This window comes from Manacus candei, unplaced genomic scaffold (genome assembly GCF_025592945.1).
Source record: "Manacus candei isolate 608988 ecotype Guabito, Panama unplaced genomic scaffold, ASM2559294v1 h1tg000002l, whole genome shotgun sequence".
Classification (NCBI taxonomy): domain Eukaryota; kingdom Metazoa; phylum Chordata; class Aves; order Passeriformes; family Pipridae; genus Manacus; species Manacus candei.
Window position 1 is genome coordinate 35204 of NW_026138050.1, and position 18105 is coordinate 53308.

At 57.2% G+C, this 18105-nt stretch overlaps 2 protein-coding genes across 46 annotated transcripts; both read right to left on the reverse strand.

Annotated features, from left to right (window-relative positions):
• Nucleotides 1-1039: 1039 nt before the first annotated feature.
• LOC127471020 (uncharacterized) lies at nt 1040-16718 on the reverse strand. Of its 45 annotated transcripts, none has more exons than XM_051787668.1 (14): nt 16591-16718; nt 15713-15751; nt 15098-15166; nt 14890-14989; nt 14297-14310; nt 14012-14109; nt 9328-9427; nt 8053-8127; nt 3561-3642; nt 3279-3292; nt 2994-3091; nt 2790-2889; nt 1765-1960; nt 1040-1395 (listed from the first exon to the last, which is right to left on the reverse strand). In XM_051787668.1, the coding sequence occupies exons 2-13, from the start codon at nt 15737-15739 to the stop codon at nt 1772-1774; spliced, it is 966 nt and encodes a 321-aa protein (XP_051643628.1). In that variant the 5' UTR covers nt 15740-15751; nt 16591-16718; the 3' UTR covers nt 1040-1395; nt 1765-1771. The 45 variants fall into 45 exon arrangements, 34 of the variants coding, with proteins under 34 accessions (XP_051643628.1, XP_051645600.1, XP_051643531.1 ...); XM_051787766.1 differs by lacking the exon at nt 1040-1395 and adding an exon at nt 2502-2595 and having other exon boundaries at nt 1779-1960; XM_051787402.1 differs by lacking the exon at nt 1040-1395 and adding an exon at nt 2502-2658 and having other exon boundaries at nt 1779-1960.
• A 127-nt stretch (nt 16719-16845) lies between these two features.
• Nucleotides 16846-18101, reverse strand: LOC127472896 (protein CCSMST1). The gene is made up of 2 exons (XM_051791836.1): nt 17941-18101; nt 16846-17775 (listed from the first exon to the last, which is right to left on the reverse strand). The coding sequence occupies exons 1-2, from the start codon at nt 18084-18086 to the stop codon at nt 17421-17423; spliced, it is 501 nt and encodes a 166-aa protein (XP_051647796.1). The 5' UTR covers nt 18087-18101; the 3' UTR covers nt 16846-17420.
• Nucleotides 18102-18105: the final 4 nt, after the last annotated feature.

An 18105-nucleotide genomic window follows, 5' to 3' on the forward strand; every position in this document is an offset into this window, starting at 1 on the left:
AGCCCGGGCAGCAGCTGGGCCCCACCCTCAGACCTCACACACAACCGCCCGCACCTGCCCCGCCCACCCTTCTATACCGCGGGCCAGCAACGCTGCCCAATCAGCACTCGAGCGCCTCCGCCCAATCCCAGCCCGCCTGGCCCTGCGGCCCCCCCCCGCCCGCTCAGCCCGACCCCGCCCCTCCGCGCGGCCCCGCTCCCCGTTCCCTCAGCGCGCCTCCCGCCGCAGCCCCGGCAGGCGCTGCTGGGGCCGGGGAAGGGCGGGTGGGAGCTCCGCGGTCACGGCCCGTCTGGGAGCTCTCCCGGGACAAGGGGAGCGAGGCGGGCAGCGGGGACGGCGGGGTTCTTGGGGGCGGGCAGGGCGGGGCCCGGCGGTGGGGCTGGCGCGAGCCGGGGGGCGGGCCTGGGCGAGTCCAGGGGCGGGGCCGGCGCGATCCCGCGGCGCTTCGCTCTGGGCTCTGGGGTTGTTCCGGGCTGGTTTTGGGGGACTGCGCACACGCTGTCCTGGTCACAGCCCCGCCCCAGCTCGCTGCACTCCCCGCACCCCTTGCTCAGCTCCGCGGGGATTTGTGCCTCCTCTGAAGGTGGCAAATGTCTGCAAAGCCAGTCGGGAAGCCAGAGAGCTGCAGCCCCCGGGCCCCGCCGCGGCTTCCCCACCGTCACCCGGCACCTCCCGCACGTCCCGCCCCGCAGCGCCGCTCCCGCTGCCGCCCTCGAACACAAGGAACGAACCCCCGTGCCCCCAGCACAGGCCGGTCCCTCCCCGGCAGCCTCGGCAGCGCCGGGAGCGGCCGCAGCCCCCAAGGACGGGTGGGGCGCGCCGGGAGGGGCCGCGCGGGGCGGGGGCGGGTCCCGCGGCTGCGACCCCGCGGGGAAGGGACCCCCGGGCCGGCCCCGTCCGGCCCCGCCGCTGGCCCTGCTCGGCCACCGCCCCTCGCCCACAGTTTTAACGTTAGAGAGCCAAGTTTAATCCAGAGCGCTGCAAGCTCCCAAGTGCAGGGGATTTCCATAGACTTGTTATTTTTCTCTTTTTAATGACCACATGGCTAAAGTCAAGGAAATACAATCAGCATTCCCTAAACACCATCACTTCTACATCCACCTGCGATCAGGGGCCGATGGGCAGCATCCTGGCCTGGACGGGCTGCAGGGATGGTGTGAAGGCCACTGTTCCCCAGGTTTGAAGGACTCTGGCCATGATCCCCGGCCCGTGGACAGAAAGCCCAGAGCCAATGGGAACTGCAGCCAGCTGCAGGCAGATGTTACTCTGTCCCAGTTTGCCAGGGGTGGGCACGAAGGTGCCCTTCCCCGTTCGGAAGTGGAAGTCGTCCCCTGTGCAGAGCCCGTTCTGATCCTCGGCCTCGTGGGAGCCAATTCCCTTGTCCCAGCCCACTTCCTGCAGAGAAGAAAGGGAAAGATTGCACATAAGGGAGACATTCTTCCCTGGGAGGGTGGGGAGGTGGCCTGGCACAGAGAAGTTGTGGCTGCCCCATCCCTGGAAGTGGCCAAGGCCAGGCTGGATATCTATTAGAAGGTGTCCCTGCCTGTGGCAGGGGGTGGAAGCAGATGATCCCTGAGATCCTTTCCAACCCAAACCACTCCAGGATCCCAGGATGATTCCATGCTCTCTCTCTGCATTTCTTTGGCATCATTTCCTCTCAAAAACAACATCTGCGATTTAGTTGATTGCTAAAGCCATCATTTTAAAATCATCTCAGGAATCCAAAGGGACTGGAAAACACACAGAAATCATTCCTGCACCCACCAAATCATTAGGAATTGGAACCCGATTCCCCCATCTCTCTCCTTGTTCTTCTTGGCTGGAAAACCTGATGATCCCCACTGGCTACTTTTAGGCTGCTTTTCTTCCACAGCTCCTTTCCTCCCGGCTGAAACCTCCTGGCATATTCAGGGCTTATCTGGAGGGAAGCCCCTCTGAAGTATTTCCTCTCGTGGCAATTCTGTGGGATGAAGAAGTAAAAAAAGCACATCAAGAGCTCCTTCTCCCCTCTTCCCTCGCAAACACCCTCCCAGTTTGTCCTTGGCAGCTCCATCCCCCTGGCAGCCGCACCCGACGCTTCGGCTCCACTGGGAAAGGGACAGCAAGTGCAGAAGCAAGTTCAGTGCTGGGCAGGGGCTCCCTGGGGAATGGCACTTCAGTGCTTTAGCCCGTGGCCTTTCCTGCTGCCCTCCCTCCTGGAGGCAGAGGATGACCCGTCCCTTGTTTCTCCCACGCTGGCAGACCCAGGTCCTGCTCCTTTGGCCCCACTTTTCTTAGCAGACCCAGCATCATTTCCCAGGGTCCCCAGGAAACTTCTGCACTTGACCCATTGCTAAGTGCAGAGCACAGGGCGAGGGAAGGACAAATTTCTCAGCACCCAACCGCTAAAATTTTCATTCTCCGCAGCACGCTCCCGTTCCCGCTGTCTCTGGAGGTGCCCGCACGAGTCCTCCTTCTCCCAGCACCTAAGAGAATGTCCTTTTCACCCAGGTCCTGCTTACCGTCATCCAACAAAACACGCTGACAACATTTTTCACGATGCCGGTGGAGAGATATTAGAGCACACTGCACAGGGAACCCGAGGCTGCCCCATCCCTGCAAGTGTTCCAGGCCAGGCTGGACGGGACTCGCAGCAACCGGGGACAGTGGAAGGTGTCCCTGCCCACGGAAGACAGGCTGGCCTTTGAAGGTCCCCTTCAAACCAAATCGCTCTGGGATTCCCCTCCAAAATCACTCCCAAAGAGACACAGCAGTCAAAGCAGAGGGACTGCACTCCCAGCTTTTCTTACCTGCAGGCACGCAGCACAGCACGTTGGACATAAAAGCCACAGGGTTAGTCCTGCCAGAGGCGTCCAGCACACCCACGGCGACCGAAGGGAAAGAGGCAGCCTGGGAACACGGAGTAAAAGACACCTTAATTAGGACTACACTGAGCCATAGCCAGGTCATTCCCACAGACAGCTTCACCGTCCAGTCGTCCAAAAAGCACTCACCGAGGCCTCAGGTAGGATGGTTCCTGACGCTGACCAGGTGAATACCTCCCTGGAAGCCCGCTCTGCTCCTGCCAGGCACTGGGGCTCACCCAGAGGGGCTTTGCCAAGCATCCAAGGGAAATTAAAATTACAGCCTGGGCAAAGGCGCTTCCTGCAGGACCGCTCCTGGCCAAGGCCACCGGTCCGTGCAAGTCAGACCACTGACCACCCAGGGCTGGGGATTTTCAGGGGCACGCTTCCAGCTTTTATTCTCCAGAAACTCCAGTTCTTTCTGGCGCCGCTTACCAGAAAGTCTTCCCCTGTTGGAAGAGGTCACTTTAGTCTTTCGAGGGGCCAGATTGCCAAAGCCCGGCCAGTCCGTTCCCACGAGGAAAGATAGCTTTGTCTTGTACAAGATACTGGAGGGGGGGCGGGGGGGAGACACAACAGTTTAATTTAAAAGAACTGCCTAGAATAGAAAGCAATTCAAACATAAGGCAGACAAAACTGAATTACATTGGACTTCAAAGGAGAATTCTTTCCCACTGCACCTCAGAGAACCCCAATTTTCACCCAGGTCCCGCTCACCATCGTCACACAAAACGTGCTGACAAAATTTTTCACGATGCCAGTGGAGAGATATCAGAGCACACTGCACAGGGAACCCGAGGCTGCCCCTGGATCCCTGCAAGTGTTCCAGGCCAGGCTGGATGGGACTTGGAGCATCCAACCGAGGATGAGAGGGGAAGGTGTCCCTGCCCACGGAAGACAGGCTGGCCTTTGAAGGTCCCCTTCAAACCAAATCGCTCTGGGATTCCCCTCCAAAATCACTCCCAAAGAGACACAGCAATCAAAGCAGAGGGACTGCACTCCCAGCTTTTCTTACCTGCAGGCACGCAGCACAGCACGTTGGACATAAAAGCCACAGGGTTAGTCCTGCCAGAGGCGTCCGGCACACCCACGGCGACCGAAGGGAAAGAGGCAGCCTGGGAACACGGAGTAAAAGACACCTTAATTAGGACTACACTGAGCCATAGCCAGGTCATTCCCACAGACAGCTTCACCGTCCAGTCACACAAAAAGCACTGACCTACCAGGGCCTCAGTTAGGATGGCTCCTGACGCTGTCACCTCCGCTTGCCCCGGGGGGTCAAGAATAACATGCCTGGGAAGAAGTCACCCCCAACAACAAAAAGGGAAAATTAGTGAAGCACGGGGTCCTCTTCTGACTAGACTGCCACCAGCATTCCATAGCAAATGCCACGACTATTCTGTTACAGAGGAGAAAACCCTGTTCTCCCAAACAAACAGCGAGGAGATTTATGGGCACGCCTGAAAATTTCCTGTGAGGAACTTTTTGTAACTAAGGAGCAGGTGCTATCTTGAGTTGAAGGCACCAATTTGACAGACACTTAGGACAGCAAACTCTTCAGCAGAGCAATTAACTGCTGCCTATTTGAACAGCAGGGGAGAGAAAATGACAGTCGAAGGGAAGACAAGAAAAGCAGAACTGGAATCAGCAGACTTTTCTTCCATCTCTCCCGAGAAAGTCTAGTTTGTCTGTTCTAATAATTCTATGCCCTTTTCTACATGAAACTTACACCAAGGCTGAAAAAAACAACTAGAAAACACGGAGAGAAGCTTTTTAGAATTTCACGGGATTTTCCCAAACCGATGCCAGAAAAGCAGAACTCGGTAGAATGTACTCACCTCGAGGCCTTTGGTCTTTTTTTCCATAAGCTTCGTCACCTGATTGAAAAAGCAGAGTAGACTCGGTATTTAGGCTCCCAACAGGAAAACCTCCCCTTCGTTTCCTAAAAGAAACTACATTAATCTGCACAGCTGCAGGCACGTCTCCAGATGTTAAAGCCTTTCAGCTTTTCAGAGGGTGAGAATGCCCTGCTTAAGGAAGGCTGCAAAATGCTCGGAGCCTGCACAGGTCAAAGAGCCCCTTGATTTTGTCTGTGTTCCAGTCCCTGGCTAAAGAAACGGCAGAACAAGCGCAGTTGTTCCTTGCCTCTTCCCTAAGAGGTTCGGCCAGGTGCTGGGCCAGCCCGGGCACTCCGGGGGAAGGCCGGCAGTGCCCAAGCAGCGCCGCTTTGCCAGGGGCGTCGCTTGCAAGAGCGCCGCCGAGCGCCGGGCCCTGCCTCACAGTCGCCGCCTGGCGGACACGGCCGGGAGCGGCACTGCAGCCGCGCGCGGCGCTGCAGCCGCGCGCCCCCCCCCCCCCTTGGCGAGACCCGCGGCGCCTTTCGCGCGTACGGGCCTTTCTTCCCTAAAACCCGCCCTTGCCTAGAAAAAGCTGAGCAATTCACAGAGTTGCTGTTTCCAGCCCAGCTTCCCAAAGGATTTCTCTCTCCCGGCAGCACAGACAGGGTCCCCGAGGCAGCGGAGACCCTCCCCGCGGGGGGGTGTGGTGCGTGTGCAATGCCAGGGCACATCCGAACCCTCCCCTGCGGCGGCACGCAGGTGCAAGTTTCTCCGCAGAGGCGAGCAACTTGCCTGTCGCTTCCCCGGCCTGCAGTCCTCGATGGCCGCCGGAGAGGCAGAAGAGCGGCCGCGCCCCCCCCCCTCCGACGCGCCCAGCTTACCCCGGGGCCGATCTCCGTCGGATCTGCCGGCATGGGTCGCTTCCGGGGGGGGGGAAGGCGGCGGCGCAGCCCCGATAGCATCTCCAGGGCACGGCGGGAGCGGGAGCGGGAGCGGGAGCGGGAGCGGAGCGGGACGAGCGGGCGGCGCGGCGCGGCGCGGGCGCGTGGGGTCCTGAGACGGGGGCTGCCCGCGCCAGTGCCTGCCGCCGCCCACGAACCTGCCGCCCGCGCCCGGCGCCGCCGAGCGCCCCGCCCTGCCCCCGCAGCGGGAAGTGGCGCGGCGAGACGGCGCTGCGGGCGCGGGGCGGGGGTCCGGGTCGCGGCGGAGGTCAGGCAACAGGATAAACGCTTCTCTGAGGCGAGGGGGGCCTCTCGCCGCCATCTTTAGTGTGGTCGTCCCGGTCCTGGCGGCGCCATCTTTACTGTGGGCTTGGCGAACTTCCGGGCCAGGGCCGCCATCTTTAGTGTGGTCGTTCCGGTCCTGGCGGCGCCATCTTTACTGTGGGCTTGGCGGACTTTCGGGCCGGGGCCTTGGAGGACTTCCGGTCGCTCTCTACTTCCGGTGACCGACTTTACCCAAATTAGCGTCCCTCCTCGCTAATTTCTGCGCTTTCACTCCAAGAAATCTTCACGTTATTCCCCCCACACACACCCCGGGAGAGACGGGAGACCGCGAGTCCCGCTCTGCCGCCGGAATCGGCCCTTAACCTTAGCAGGGAGCGCTGCACCGGCACGAGAGCCACTGCGCATGCGTCGCCGGTCCCTCTCCTGCCTGCCCTTACTTACCACGTGATCGCCGGCGTCTTGCCAACGACTGCGCATGCGCCGGCGTCGCCACCTTGGCTTGCCCCCCCCACCCCGCCGCCCGACCGCCCGGCTTCGCTTTCTTACTGCGGCTCCCCCTCCACTTTTCCGGCTCCCTGGGGTTCCCTCACCCACATTTCGGGGTCCCCTTCTCACATTTTAGGGGTGATGACCCCGCAATTTACGGTTCGGGGGGGGGAGGAGAGGAAACGGGGTGCCCAAGAGGGGGTTTCTTTTTTTTTTTTTTTTCTCTTTTATTTCATTTTCATTTTATTTCCTTTTTAGTTTTTTTGCCTTTTTTTTTTTTTTTAATTTTCCTTTCTTTTTTATATTTCCTTCTTTATTTCGTTTATTTTTTATTCTCTTTATTTTTCATTTTCTCTCCCAGTGCTCCCCAGTAACACCCAGTGCTCCCCAACAACCTTCAGTAACACCCAGTGCTCCCCAGTACACCCCAGTAACACCCAGTGCTCCTCAACAACCCCCAGTAACACCCAGTGCTCCCCAACAACCCCCAGTAACACCCAGTGCTCCCCAAAAATTGACCCAAAACCGACCCAAATCACCCCAAAAGCTGATCCAAAACTGACCCCAAAACCTGACCCCAATCATCCCAAAAGCTGACCCAAAACTGACCCCAATCATCCCAAAAGCTGACCCAAATCACCCCAAACAATGACCCCAAACTGACCCCAAAAACTGACCCAAATCATCCCCAAAACTGACCCAAAACTCTGCATTTCTTTGGCATCATTTCCTCTCAAAAACAACATCTGCGATTTAGTTGATTGCTAAAGCCATCATTTTAAAATCATCTCAGGAATCCAAAGGGACTGGAAAACACACAGAAATCATTCCTGCACCCACCAAATCATTAGGAATTGGAACCCGATTCCCCCATCTCTCTCCTTGTTCTTCTTGGCTGGAAAACCTGATGATCCCCACTGGCTACTTTTAGGCTGCTTTTCTTCCACAGCTCCTTTCCTCCCGGCTGAAACCTCCTGGCATATTCAGGGCTTATCTGGAGGGAAGCCCCTCTGAAGTATTTCCTCTCGTGGCAATTCTGTGGGATGAAGAAGTAAAAAAAGCACATCAAGAGCTCCTTCTCCCCTCTTCCCTCGCAAACACCCTCCCAGTTTGTCCTTGGCAGCTCCATCCCCCCGGCAGCTGCACCCGACGCTTCAGCTCCGCTGGGAAAGGGACAGCAAGTGCAGAAGCAAGTTCAGTGCTGGGCAGGGGCTCCCTGGGGAACGGCACTTCAGTGCTTTAGCCCGTGGCCTTTCCTGCTGCCCTCCCTCCTGGAGGCAGAGGATGACCCGTCCCTTGTTTCTCCCACGCTGGAAGACCCAGGTCCTGCTCCTTTGGCCCCACTTTTCTTAGCAGACCCAGCATCATTTCCCAGGGTCCCCAGGAAACTTCTGCACTCGACCCATTGCTAAGTGCAGAGCACAGGGCGAGGGAAGGACAAATTTCTCAGCACCCAACCCCTAAAATTTTCCTTCTCCGCAGCATGCTCCCGTTCCCGCTGTCTCTGGAGGTGCCCGCACGAGTCCTCCTTCTCCCAGCACCTAAGAGAATGTCCTTTTCACCCAGGTCCTGCTTACCGTCATCCAACAAAACACGCTGACAACATTTTTCACGATGCCGGTGAAGAGATATTAGAGCACACTGCACAGGGAACCCGAGGCTGCCCCATCCCTGCAAGTGTTCCAGGCCAGGCTGGACGGGACTCGCAGCAACCGGGGACAGTGGAAGGTGTCCCTGCCCACGGAAGACAGGCTGGCCTTTGAAGGTCCCCTTCAAACCAAATCGCTCTGGGATTCCCCTCCAAAATCACTCCCAAAGAGACACAGCAATCAAAGCAGAGGGACTGCACTCCCAGCTTTTCTTACCTGCAGGCACGCAGCACAGCACGTTGGACATAAAAGCCACAGGGTTAGTCCTGCCAGAGGCGTCCGGCACACCCACGGCGACCGAAGGGAAAGAGGCAGCCTGGGAACACGGAGTAAAAGACACCTTAATTAGGACTACACTGAGCCATAGCCAGGTCATTCCCACAGACAGCTTCACCGTCCAGTCGTCCAAAAAGCACTCACCGAGGCCTCAGGTAGGATGGTTCCTGACGCTGACCAGGTGAATACCTCCCTGGAAGCCCGCTCTGCTCCTGCCAGGCACTGGGGCTCACCCAGAGGGGCTTTGCCAAGCATCCAAGGGAAATTAAAATTACAGCCTGGGCAAAGGCGCTTCCTGCAGGACCGCTCCTGGCCAAGGCCACCGGTCCGTGCAAGTCAGACCACTGACCACCCAGGGCTGGGGATTTTCAGGGGCACGCTTCCAGCTTTTATTCTCCAGAAACTCCAGTTCTTTCTGGCGCCGCTTACCAGAAAGTCTTCCCCTGTTGGAAGAGGTCACTTTAGTCTTTCGAGGGGCCAGATTGCCAAAGCCCGGCCAGTCCGTTCCCACGAGGAAAGATAGCTTTGTCTTGTACAAGATACTGGAGGGGGGGCGGGGGGGAGACACAACAGTTTAATTTAAAAGAACTGCCTAGAATAGAAAGCAATTCAAACATAAGGCAGACAAAACTGAATTACATTGGACTTCAAAGGAGAATTCTTTCCCACTGCACCTCAGAGAACCCCAATTTTCACCCAGGTCCCGCTCACCATCGTCACACAAAACGTGCTGACAAAATTTTTCACGATGCCAGTGGAGAGATATCAGAGCACACTGCACAGGGAACCCGAGGCTGCCCCTGGATCCCTGCAAGTGTTCCAGGCCAGGCTGGATGGGACTTGGAGCATCCAACCGAGGATGAGAGGGGAAGGTGTCCCTGCCCACGGAAGACAGGCTGGCCTTTGAAGGTCCCCTTCAAACCAAATCGCTCTGGGATTCCCCTCCAAAATCACTCCCAAAGAGACACAGCAATCAAAGCAGAGGGACTGCACTCCCAGCTTTTCTTACCTGCAGGCACGCAGCACAGCACGTTGGACATAAAAGCCACAGGGTTAGTCCTGCCAGAGGCGTCCGGCACACCCACGGCGACCGAAGGGAAAGAGGCAGCCTGGGAACACGGAGTAAAAGACACCTTAATTAGGACTACACTGAGCCATAGCCAGGTCATTCCCACAGACAGCTTCACCGTCCAGTCACACAAAAAGCACTGACCTACCAGGGCCTCAGTTAGGATGGCTCCTGACGCTGTCACCTCCGCTTGCCCCGGGGGGTCAAGAATAACATGCCTGGGAAGAAGTCACCCCCAACAACAAAAAGGGAAAATTAGTGAAGCACGGGGTCCTCTTCTGACTAGACTGCCACCAGCATTCCATAGCAAATGCCACGACTATTCTGTTACAGAGGAGAAAACCCTGTTCTCCCAAACAAACAGCGAGGAGATTTATGGGCACGCCTGAACATTTCCTGTGAGGAACTTTTTGTAACTAAGGAGCAGGTGCTATCTTGAGTTGAAGGCACCAATTTGACAGACACTTAGGACAGCAAACTCTTCAGCAGAGCAATTAACTGCTGCCTATTTGAACAGCAGGGGAGAGAAAATGACAGTCGAAGGGAAGACAAGAAAAGCAGAACTGGAATCAGCAGACTTTTCTTCCATCTCTCCCGAGAAAGTCTAGTTTGTCTGTTCTAATAATTCTATGCCCTTTTCTACATGAAACTTACACCAAGGCTGAAAAAAACAACTAGAAAACACGGAGAGAAGCTTTTTAGAATTTCACGGGATTTTCCCAAACCGATGCCAGAAAAGCAGAACTCGGTAGAATGTACTCACCTCGAGGCCTTTGGTCTTTTTTTCCATAAGCTTCGTCACCTGATTGAAAAAGCAGAGTAGACTCGGTATTTAGGCTCCCAACAGGAAAACCTCCCCTTCGTTTCCTAAAAGAAACTACATTAATCTGCACAGCTGCAGGCACGTCTCCAGATGTTAAAGCCTTTCAGCTTTTCAGAGGGTGAGAATGCCCTGCTTAAGGAAGGCTGCAAAATGCTCGGAGCCTGCACAGGTCAAAGAGCCCCTTGATTTTGTCTGTGTTCCAGTCCCTGGCTAAAGAAACGGCAGAACAAGCGCAGTTGTTCCTTGCCTCTTCCCTAAGAGGTTCGGCCAGGTGCTGGGCCAGCCCGGGCACTCCGGGGGAAGGCCGGCAGTGCCCAAGCAGCGCCGCTTTGCCAGGGGCGTCGCTTGCAAGAGCGCCGCCGAGCGCCGGGCCCTGCCTCACAGTCGCCGCCTGGCGGACACGGCCGGGAGCGGCACTGCAGCCGCGCGCGGCGCTGCAGCCGCGCGCCCCCCCCCCCCCTTGGCGAGACCCGCGGCGCCTTTCGCGCGTACGGGCCTTTCTTCCCTAAAACCCGCCCTTGCCTAGAAAAAGCTGAGCAATTCACAGAGTTGCTGTTTCCAGCCCAGCTTCCCAAAGGATTTCTCTCTCCCGGCAGCACAGACAGGGTCCCCGAGGCAGCGGAGACCCTCCCCGCGGGGGGGTGTGGTGCGTGTGCAATGCCAGGGCACATCCGAACCCTCCCCTGCGGCGGCACGCAGGTGCAAGTTTCTCCGCAGAGGCGAGCAACTTGCCTGTCGCTTCCCCGGCCTGCAGTCCTCGATGGCCGCCGGAGAGGCAGAAGAGCGGCCGCGCCCCCCCCCTCCGACGCGCCCAGCTTACCCCGGGGCCGATCTCCGTCGGATCTGCCGGCGTGGGTCGCTTCCGGGGGGGGGAAGGCGGCGGCGCAGCCCCGATAGCATCTCCAGGGCACGGCGGGAGCGGGAGCGGGGGCGGGGGCGGGAGCGGGAGCGGGAGCGGGAGCGGAGCGGGACGAGCGGGCGGCGCGGCGCGGCGCGGGCGCGTGGGGTCCTGAGACGGGGGCTGCCCGCGCCAGTGCCTGCCGCCGCCCACGAACCTGCCGCCCGCGCCCGGCGCCGCCGAGCGCCCCGCCCTGCCCCCGCAGCGGGAAGTGGCGCGGCGAGACGGCGCTGCGGGCGCGGGGCGGGGGTCCGGGTCGCGGCGGAGGTCAGGCAACAGGATAAACGCTTCTCTGAGGCGAGGGGGGGCCTCTCGCCGCCATCTTTAGTGTGGTCGTTCCGGTCCTGGCGGCGCCATCTTTACTGTTGGCTTGGCGAACTTCCGGGCAGGGGCCGCCATCTTTAGTGTGGTCGTTCCGGTCCTGGCGGCGCCATCTTTACTGTGGGCTTGGCGGACTTCCGGGCCGGGGCCTTGGGGCACTTCCGGTCGCTTTCTACTTCCGGTGACCGACTTTACCCAAATTAGCGTCCCTCCTCGCTAATTTCTGCGCTTTCACTCCAAGAAATCTTCACGTTATTCCCCCCACACACACCCCGGGAGAGACGGGAGACCGCGAGTCCCGCTCTGCAGCCGGAACCGGCCCTTAACTCGAGCAGGGAGCGCTGCACCGGCACGAGAGCCACTGCGCATGCGTCGCCGGTCCCTCTCCTGCCTGCCCTTACTTACCACGTGATCGCCGGCGTCTTGCCAACGACTGCGCATGCGCCGGCGTCGCCACCTTGGCTTGCCCCCCCCACCCCGCCGCCCGACCGCCCGGCTTCGCTTTCTTACTGCGGCTCCCCCTCCACTTTTCCGGCTCCCTGGGGTTCCCTCACCCACATTTCGGGGTCCCCTTCTCACATTTTAGGGGTGATGACCCCGCAATTTACGGTTCGGGGGGGGGGGAGGAGAGGAAACGGGGTGCCCAAGAGGGGGTTTCTTTTTTTTTTTTTTTTTTCTTTTATTTCATTTTCGTTTTATTTCCTTTTTAGTTTTTTTGCCTTTTTTTTTTTTTAAATTTTCCTTTCTTTTTTATATTTCCTTCTTTATTTCGTTTATTTTTTATTCTCTTTATTTTTCATTTTCTCTCCCAGTGCTCCCCAGTAACACCCAGTGCTCCCCAACAACCCTCAGTAACACCCAGTGCTCCCCAGTACACCCCAGTAACACCCAGTGCTCCTCAACAACCCCCAGTAACACCCAGTGCTCCCCAAAAATTGACCCAAAACCGACCCAAATCACCCCAAAAGCTGACCCAAAACTGACCCCAAAACCTGACCCAAATCATCCCAAAAGCTGACCCAAAACTGACCCCAAAACCTGACCCCAATCATCCCAAAAGCTGACCCAAAACTGACCCCAAAACCTGACCCCAATCATCCCAAAAGCTGACCCAAAACTGACCCCAATCATCCCAAAAGCTGACCCAAATCACCCCAAACAATGACCCCAAACTGACCCCAAAAACTGACCCAAATCATCCCCAAAACTGACCCAAAACTCTGCATTTCTTTGGCATCATTTCCTCTCAAAAACAACATCTGCGATTTAGTTGATTGCTAAAGCCATCATTTTAAAATCATCTCAGGAATCCAAAGGGACTGGAAAACACACAGAAATCATTCCTGCACCCACCAAATCATTAGGAATTGGAACCCGATTCCCCCATCTCTCTCCTTGTTCTTCTTGGCTGGAAAACCTGATGATCCCCACTGGCTACTTTTAGGCTGCTTTTCTTCCACAGCTCCTTTCCTCCCGGCTGAAACCTCCTGGCATATTCAGGGCTTATCTGGAGGGAAGCCCCTCTGAAGTATTTCCTCTCGTGGCAATTCTGTGGGATGAAGAAGTAAAAAAAGCACATCAAGAGCTCCTTCTCCCCTCTTCCCTCGCAAACACCCTCCCAGTTTGTCCTTGGCAGCTCCATCCCCCCGGCAGCCGCACCCGACGCTTCGGCTCCGCTGGGAAAGGGACAGCAAGTGCAGAAGCAAGTTCAGTGCTGGGCAGGGGCTCCCTGGGGAACAGCACTTCAGTGCTTTAGCCCGTGGCCTTTCCTGCTGCCCTCCCTCCTGGAGGCAGAGGATGACCCGTCCCTTGTTTCTCCCACGCTGGCAGACCCAGGTCCTGCTCCTTTGGCCCCACTTTTCTTAGCAGACCCAGCATCATTTCCCAGGGTCCCCAGGAAACTTCTGCACTCGACCCATTGCTAAGTGCAGAGCACAGGGCGAGGGAAGGACAAATTTCTCAGCACCCAACCCCTAAAATTTTCCTTCTCCGCAGCACGCTCCCGTTCCCGCTGTCTCTGGAGATGCCCGCACGAGTCCTCCTTCTCCCAGCACCTAAGAGAATGTCCTTTTCACCCAGGTCCTGCTTACCGTCATCCAACAAAACACGCTGACAACATTTTTCACGATGCCGGTGGAGAGATATTAGAGCACACTGCACAGGGAACCCGAGGCTGCCCCATCCCTGCAAGTGTTCCAGGCCAGGCTGGACGGGACTCGCAGCAACCGGGGACAGTGGAAGGTGTCCCTGCCCACGGAAGACAGGCTGGCCTTTGAAGGTCCCCTTCAAACCAAATCGCTCTGGGATTCCCCTCCAAAATCACTCCCAAAGAGACACAGCAATCAAAGCAGAGGGACTGCACTCCCAGCTTTTCTTACCTGCAGGCACGCAGCACAGCACGTTGGACATAAAAGCCACAGGGTTAGTCCTGCCAGAGGCGTCCGGCACACCCACGGCGACCGAAGGAAAAGAGGGAGCCTGGGAACACGGAGTAAAAGACACCTTAATTAGGACTACACTGAGCCATAGCCAGGTCATTCCCACAGACAGCTTCACCGTCCAGTCGTCCAAAAAGCACTCACCGAGGCCTCAGGTAGGATGGTTCCTGACGCTGACCAGGTGAATACCTCCCTGGAAGCCCGCTCTGCTCCTGCCAGGCACTGGGGCTCACCCAGAGGGGCTTTGCCAAGCATCCGAGGGAAATTAAAATTACAGCCTGGGCAAAGGCGCTTCCTGCAGGACCGCTCCTGGCCAAGGCCACCGGTCCGTGCAAGTCAGACCACTGACCACCCAGGGCTGGGGATTTTCAGGGGCACGCTTCCAGCTTTTATTCTCCAGAAACTCCAGTTCTTTCTGGCGCCGCTTACCAGAAAGTCTTCCCCTGTTGGAAGAGGTCACTTTAGTCTTTCGAGGGGCCAGATTGCCAAAGCCCGGCCAGTCCGTTCCCACGAGGAAAGGTAGCTTTGTCTTGTACAAGATACTGGGAGGGGGGGGGGGCGGGGAGACACAAAAGTTTAATTTAAAAGAACTGCCTAGAATAGAAAGCAATTCAAACATAAGGCAGACAAGACTCGTGCAAAACTGAATTACATTGGACTTCAAAGGAGAATTCTTTCCCTCTGCACCTCAGAGAACCCCAATTTTCACCCAGGTCCCGCTCACCATCGTCACACAAAACGTGCTGACAAAATTTTTCACGATGCCAGTGGAGAGATATCAGAGCACACTGCACAGGGAACCCGAGGCTGCCCCTGGATCCCTGCAAGTGTTCCAGGCCAGGCTGGATGGGACTTGGAGCATCCAACCGAGGATGAGAGGGGAAGGTGTCCCTGCCCACGGAAGACAGGCTGGCCTTTGAAGGTCCCCTTCAAACCAAATCGCTCTGGGATTCCCCTCCAAAATCACTCCCAAAGAGACACAGCAATCAAAGCAGAGGGACTGCACTCCCAGCTTTTCTTACCTGCAGGCACGCAGCACAGCACGTTGGACATAAAAGCCACAGGGTTAGTCCTGCCAGAGGCGTCCGGCACACCCACGGCGACCGAAGGGAAAGAGGCAGCCTGGGAACACGGAGTAAAAGACACCTTAATTAGGACTACACTGAGCCATAGCCAGGTCATTCCCACAGACAGCTTCACCGTCCAGTCACACAAAAAGCACTGACCTACCAGGGCCTCAGTTAGGATGGCTCCTGACGCTGTCACCTCCGCTTGCCCCGGGGGGTCAAGAATAACATGCTTGGGAAGAAGTCACCCCCAACAACAAAAAGGGAAAATTAGTGAAGCACGGGGTCCTCTTCTGACTAGACTGCCACCAGCATTCCATAGCAAATGCCACGACTATTCTGTTACAGAGGAGAAAACCCTGTTCTCCCAAACAAACAGCGAGGAGATTTATGGGCACGCCTGAACATTTCCTGTGAGGAACTTTTTGTAACTAAGGAGCAGGTGCTATCTTGAGTTGAAGGCACCAATTTGACAGACACTTAGGACAGCAAACTCTTCAGCAGAGCAATTAACTGCTGCCTATTTGAACAGCAGGGGAGAGAAAATGACAGTCGAAGGGAAGACAAGAAAAGCAGAACTGGAATCAGCAGACTTTTCTTCCATCTCTCCCGAGAAAGTCTAGTTTGTCTGTTCTAATAATTCTATGCCCTTTTCTACATGAAACTTACACCAAGGCTGAAAAAAACAACTAGAAAACACGGAGAGAAGCTTTTTAGAATTTCACGGGATTTTCCCAAACCGATGCCAGAAAAGCAGAACTCGGTAGAATGTACTCACCTCGAGGCCTTTGGTCTTTTTTTCCATAAGCTTCGTCACCTGATTGAAAAAGCAGAGTAGACTCGGTATTTAGGCTCCCAACAGGAAAACCTCCCCTTCGTTTCCTAAAAGAAACTACATTAATCTGCACAGCTGCAGGTGCGTCTCCAGATGTTAAAGCCTTTCAGCTTTTCAGAGGGTGAGAATGCCCTGCTTAAGGAAGGCTGCAAAATGCTCGGAGCCTGCACAGGTCAAAGAGCCCCTTGATTTTGTCTGTGTTCCAGTCCCTGGCTAAAGAAACGGCAGAACAAGCGCAGTTGTTCCTTGCCTCTTCCCTAAGAGGTTCGGCCAGGTGCTGGGCCAGCCCGGGCACTCCGGGGGAAGGCCGGCAGTGCCCAAGCAGCGCCGCTTTGCCAGGGGCGTCGCTTGCAAGAGCGCCGCCGAGCGCCGGGCCCTGCCTCACAGTCGCCGCCTGGCGGACACGGCCGGGAGCGGCACTGCAGCCGCGCGCGGCGCTGCAGCCGCGCGCCCCCCCCCCCTTGGCGAGACCCGCGGCGCCTTTCGCGCGTACGGGCCTTTCTTCCCTAAAACCCGCCCTTGCCTAGAAAAAGCTGAGCAATTCACAGAGTTGCTGTTTCCAGCCCAGCTTCCCAAAGGATTTCTCTCTCCCGGCAGCACAGACAGGGTCCCCGAGGCAGCGGAGACCCTCCCCGCGGGGGGGTGTGGTGCGTGTGCAATGCCAGGGCACATCCGAACCCTCCACTGCGGCGGCACGCAGGTGCAAGTTTCTCCGCAGAGGCGAGCAACTTGCCTGTCGCTTCCCCGGCCTGCAGTCCCCGATGGCCGCCGGAGAGGCAGAAGAGCGGTCGCGCCCCCCCCCTCCGACGCGCCCAGCTTACCCCGGGGCCGATCTCCGTCGGATCTGCCGGCGTGGGTCGCTTCCGGGGGGGGGAAGGCGGCGGCGCAGCCCCGATAGCATCTCCAGGGCACTGCGGGAGTGGGAGCGGGGGCGGGGGCGGGAGCGGGAGCCGGGGGCGGGAGCCGGGGGCGGAGTGGAGCGGAGCGGAACGTGGCGGGCGGGCGAGAAAAGGAAAAACCAGGGGTTTCCTCCCCAATATAATGCAAGCCAATCATTTTGATTCTCTGCAAAATGCTCTCCTACCAGTAATGACCACTTTAATCAGCCAAGCCTAAAAAGTTCTAGTCCCAAAAGCACGAACCCGTGAAGGTAATTTCTACGTTATTTAGCAGAATTAAAAAAAAAAAATCAGACCACAATCACATATTAATGACTACATTTACAACTGGTCTGCAATATAAATTGAACGTACTCTGTGACTACCAAAATGTCAAATGAAGGTCACCTTCAGCAGTAATTTTAAAGACATTCAGATTTCATATTTTTTAATACACCTAGCATCTAAGAAAAATGATCCATGGAAAAGTGATGGGTTATATAAAACATACTAAAATTCAAGTTGAATTGCAATACGTCTTGTTCATCCCTACCGTGCAATCCAGAAAGAAACTGCGCCTTTTGCTACCAAAGTAAATTATTAAGGTAAGACCAGCACAGAAAACATCATGAAGAAATCAAGTTTGCAAGATAAGGCTGCCGAAAGACTCAAAAAAACAAGGTTTTTTTCCATTAATGAGTAGGTACAGTTTTTAACCAGGTGAATGCCAGCAAACTTTTGGCAGCTCCTTCACTGTAGCCGCACTCTCGTCCTCATTGCTCCTTCGGCAGCTGCAAGGGAGCATTGCTTTCTTGGGCCATATCTAAAGAGTCCACGATCTCGCCGGAGAAAACCGCTTCCAATCGCTCATCAATCTCCGTTTTTTCCCTGAACACACACCAGAGCAACAGCCCCGTGCACAGCACACTGAAAGGCAACACCTTCAGCCACGGTCTCTCGTGGTCGCTCCCCATGGACCGGCTGACGCTCCACACCCGCGGACTGGCCTTGCTGCTGGAGAAGGGAATGGGCACCCCGCTCTCCGGATCCGCGCCCGCCGCACCCTCCGGGTCCCGCCGTCGTGCGAGTCCCTTCCAGGGCTCGGGCAGGCGCGGGGGCCGCCGCGCCCTGTAAAGACACGCATGAGCGGCGCGGGGAGCACGGGCAGAGGCCCGGCCCGGCCCAGCCCTCCCCGCCAGCGGCCCCGGCCCGGCTCAGCCCCGGCCCCGGCCCCGGCCCCGCTCCTCACCGCCAGCGGCCCCGGCCCGGCTCGGCCCCGGCCCCGCTCCTCACCGCCAGCGGCCAAGCGCCCAGATCATCCCGCACCGCCCCGCGCCGCTCGGAAGGGGAGGCGCGAAGGCTCCCGCAGCCGTGACGGGATCACGAACTGCGCAGGAGGAGGAGCCAAAGCGAGCGCGGACGGCGCTCTCGCCGTCCATCGTCTAGGGCAGTGGTGGT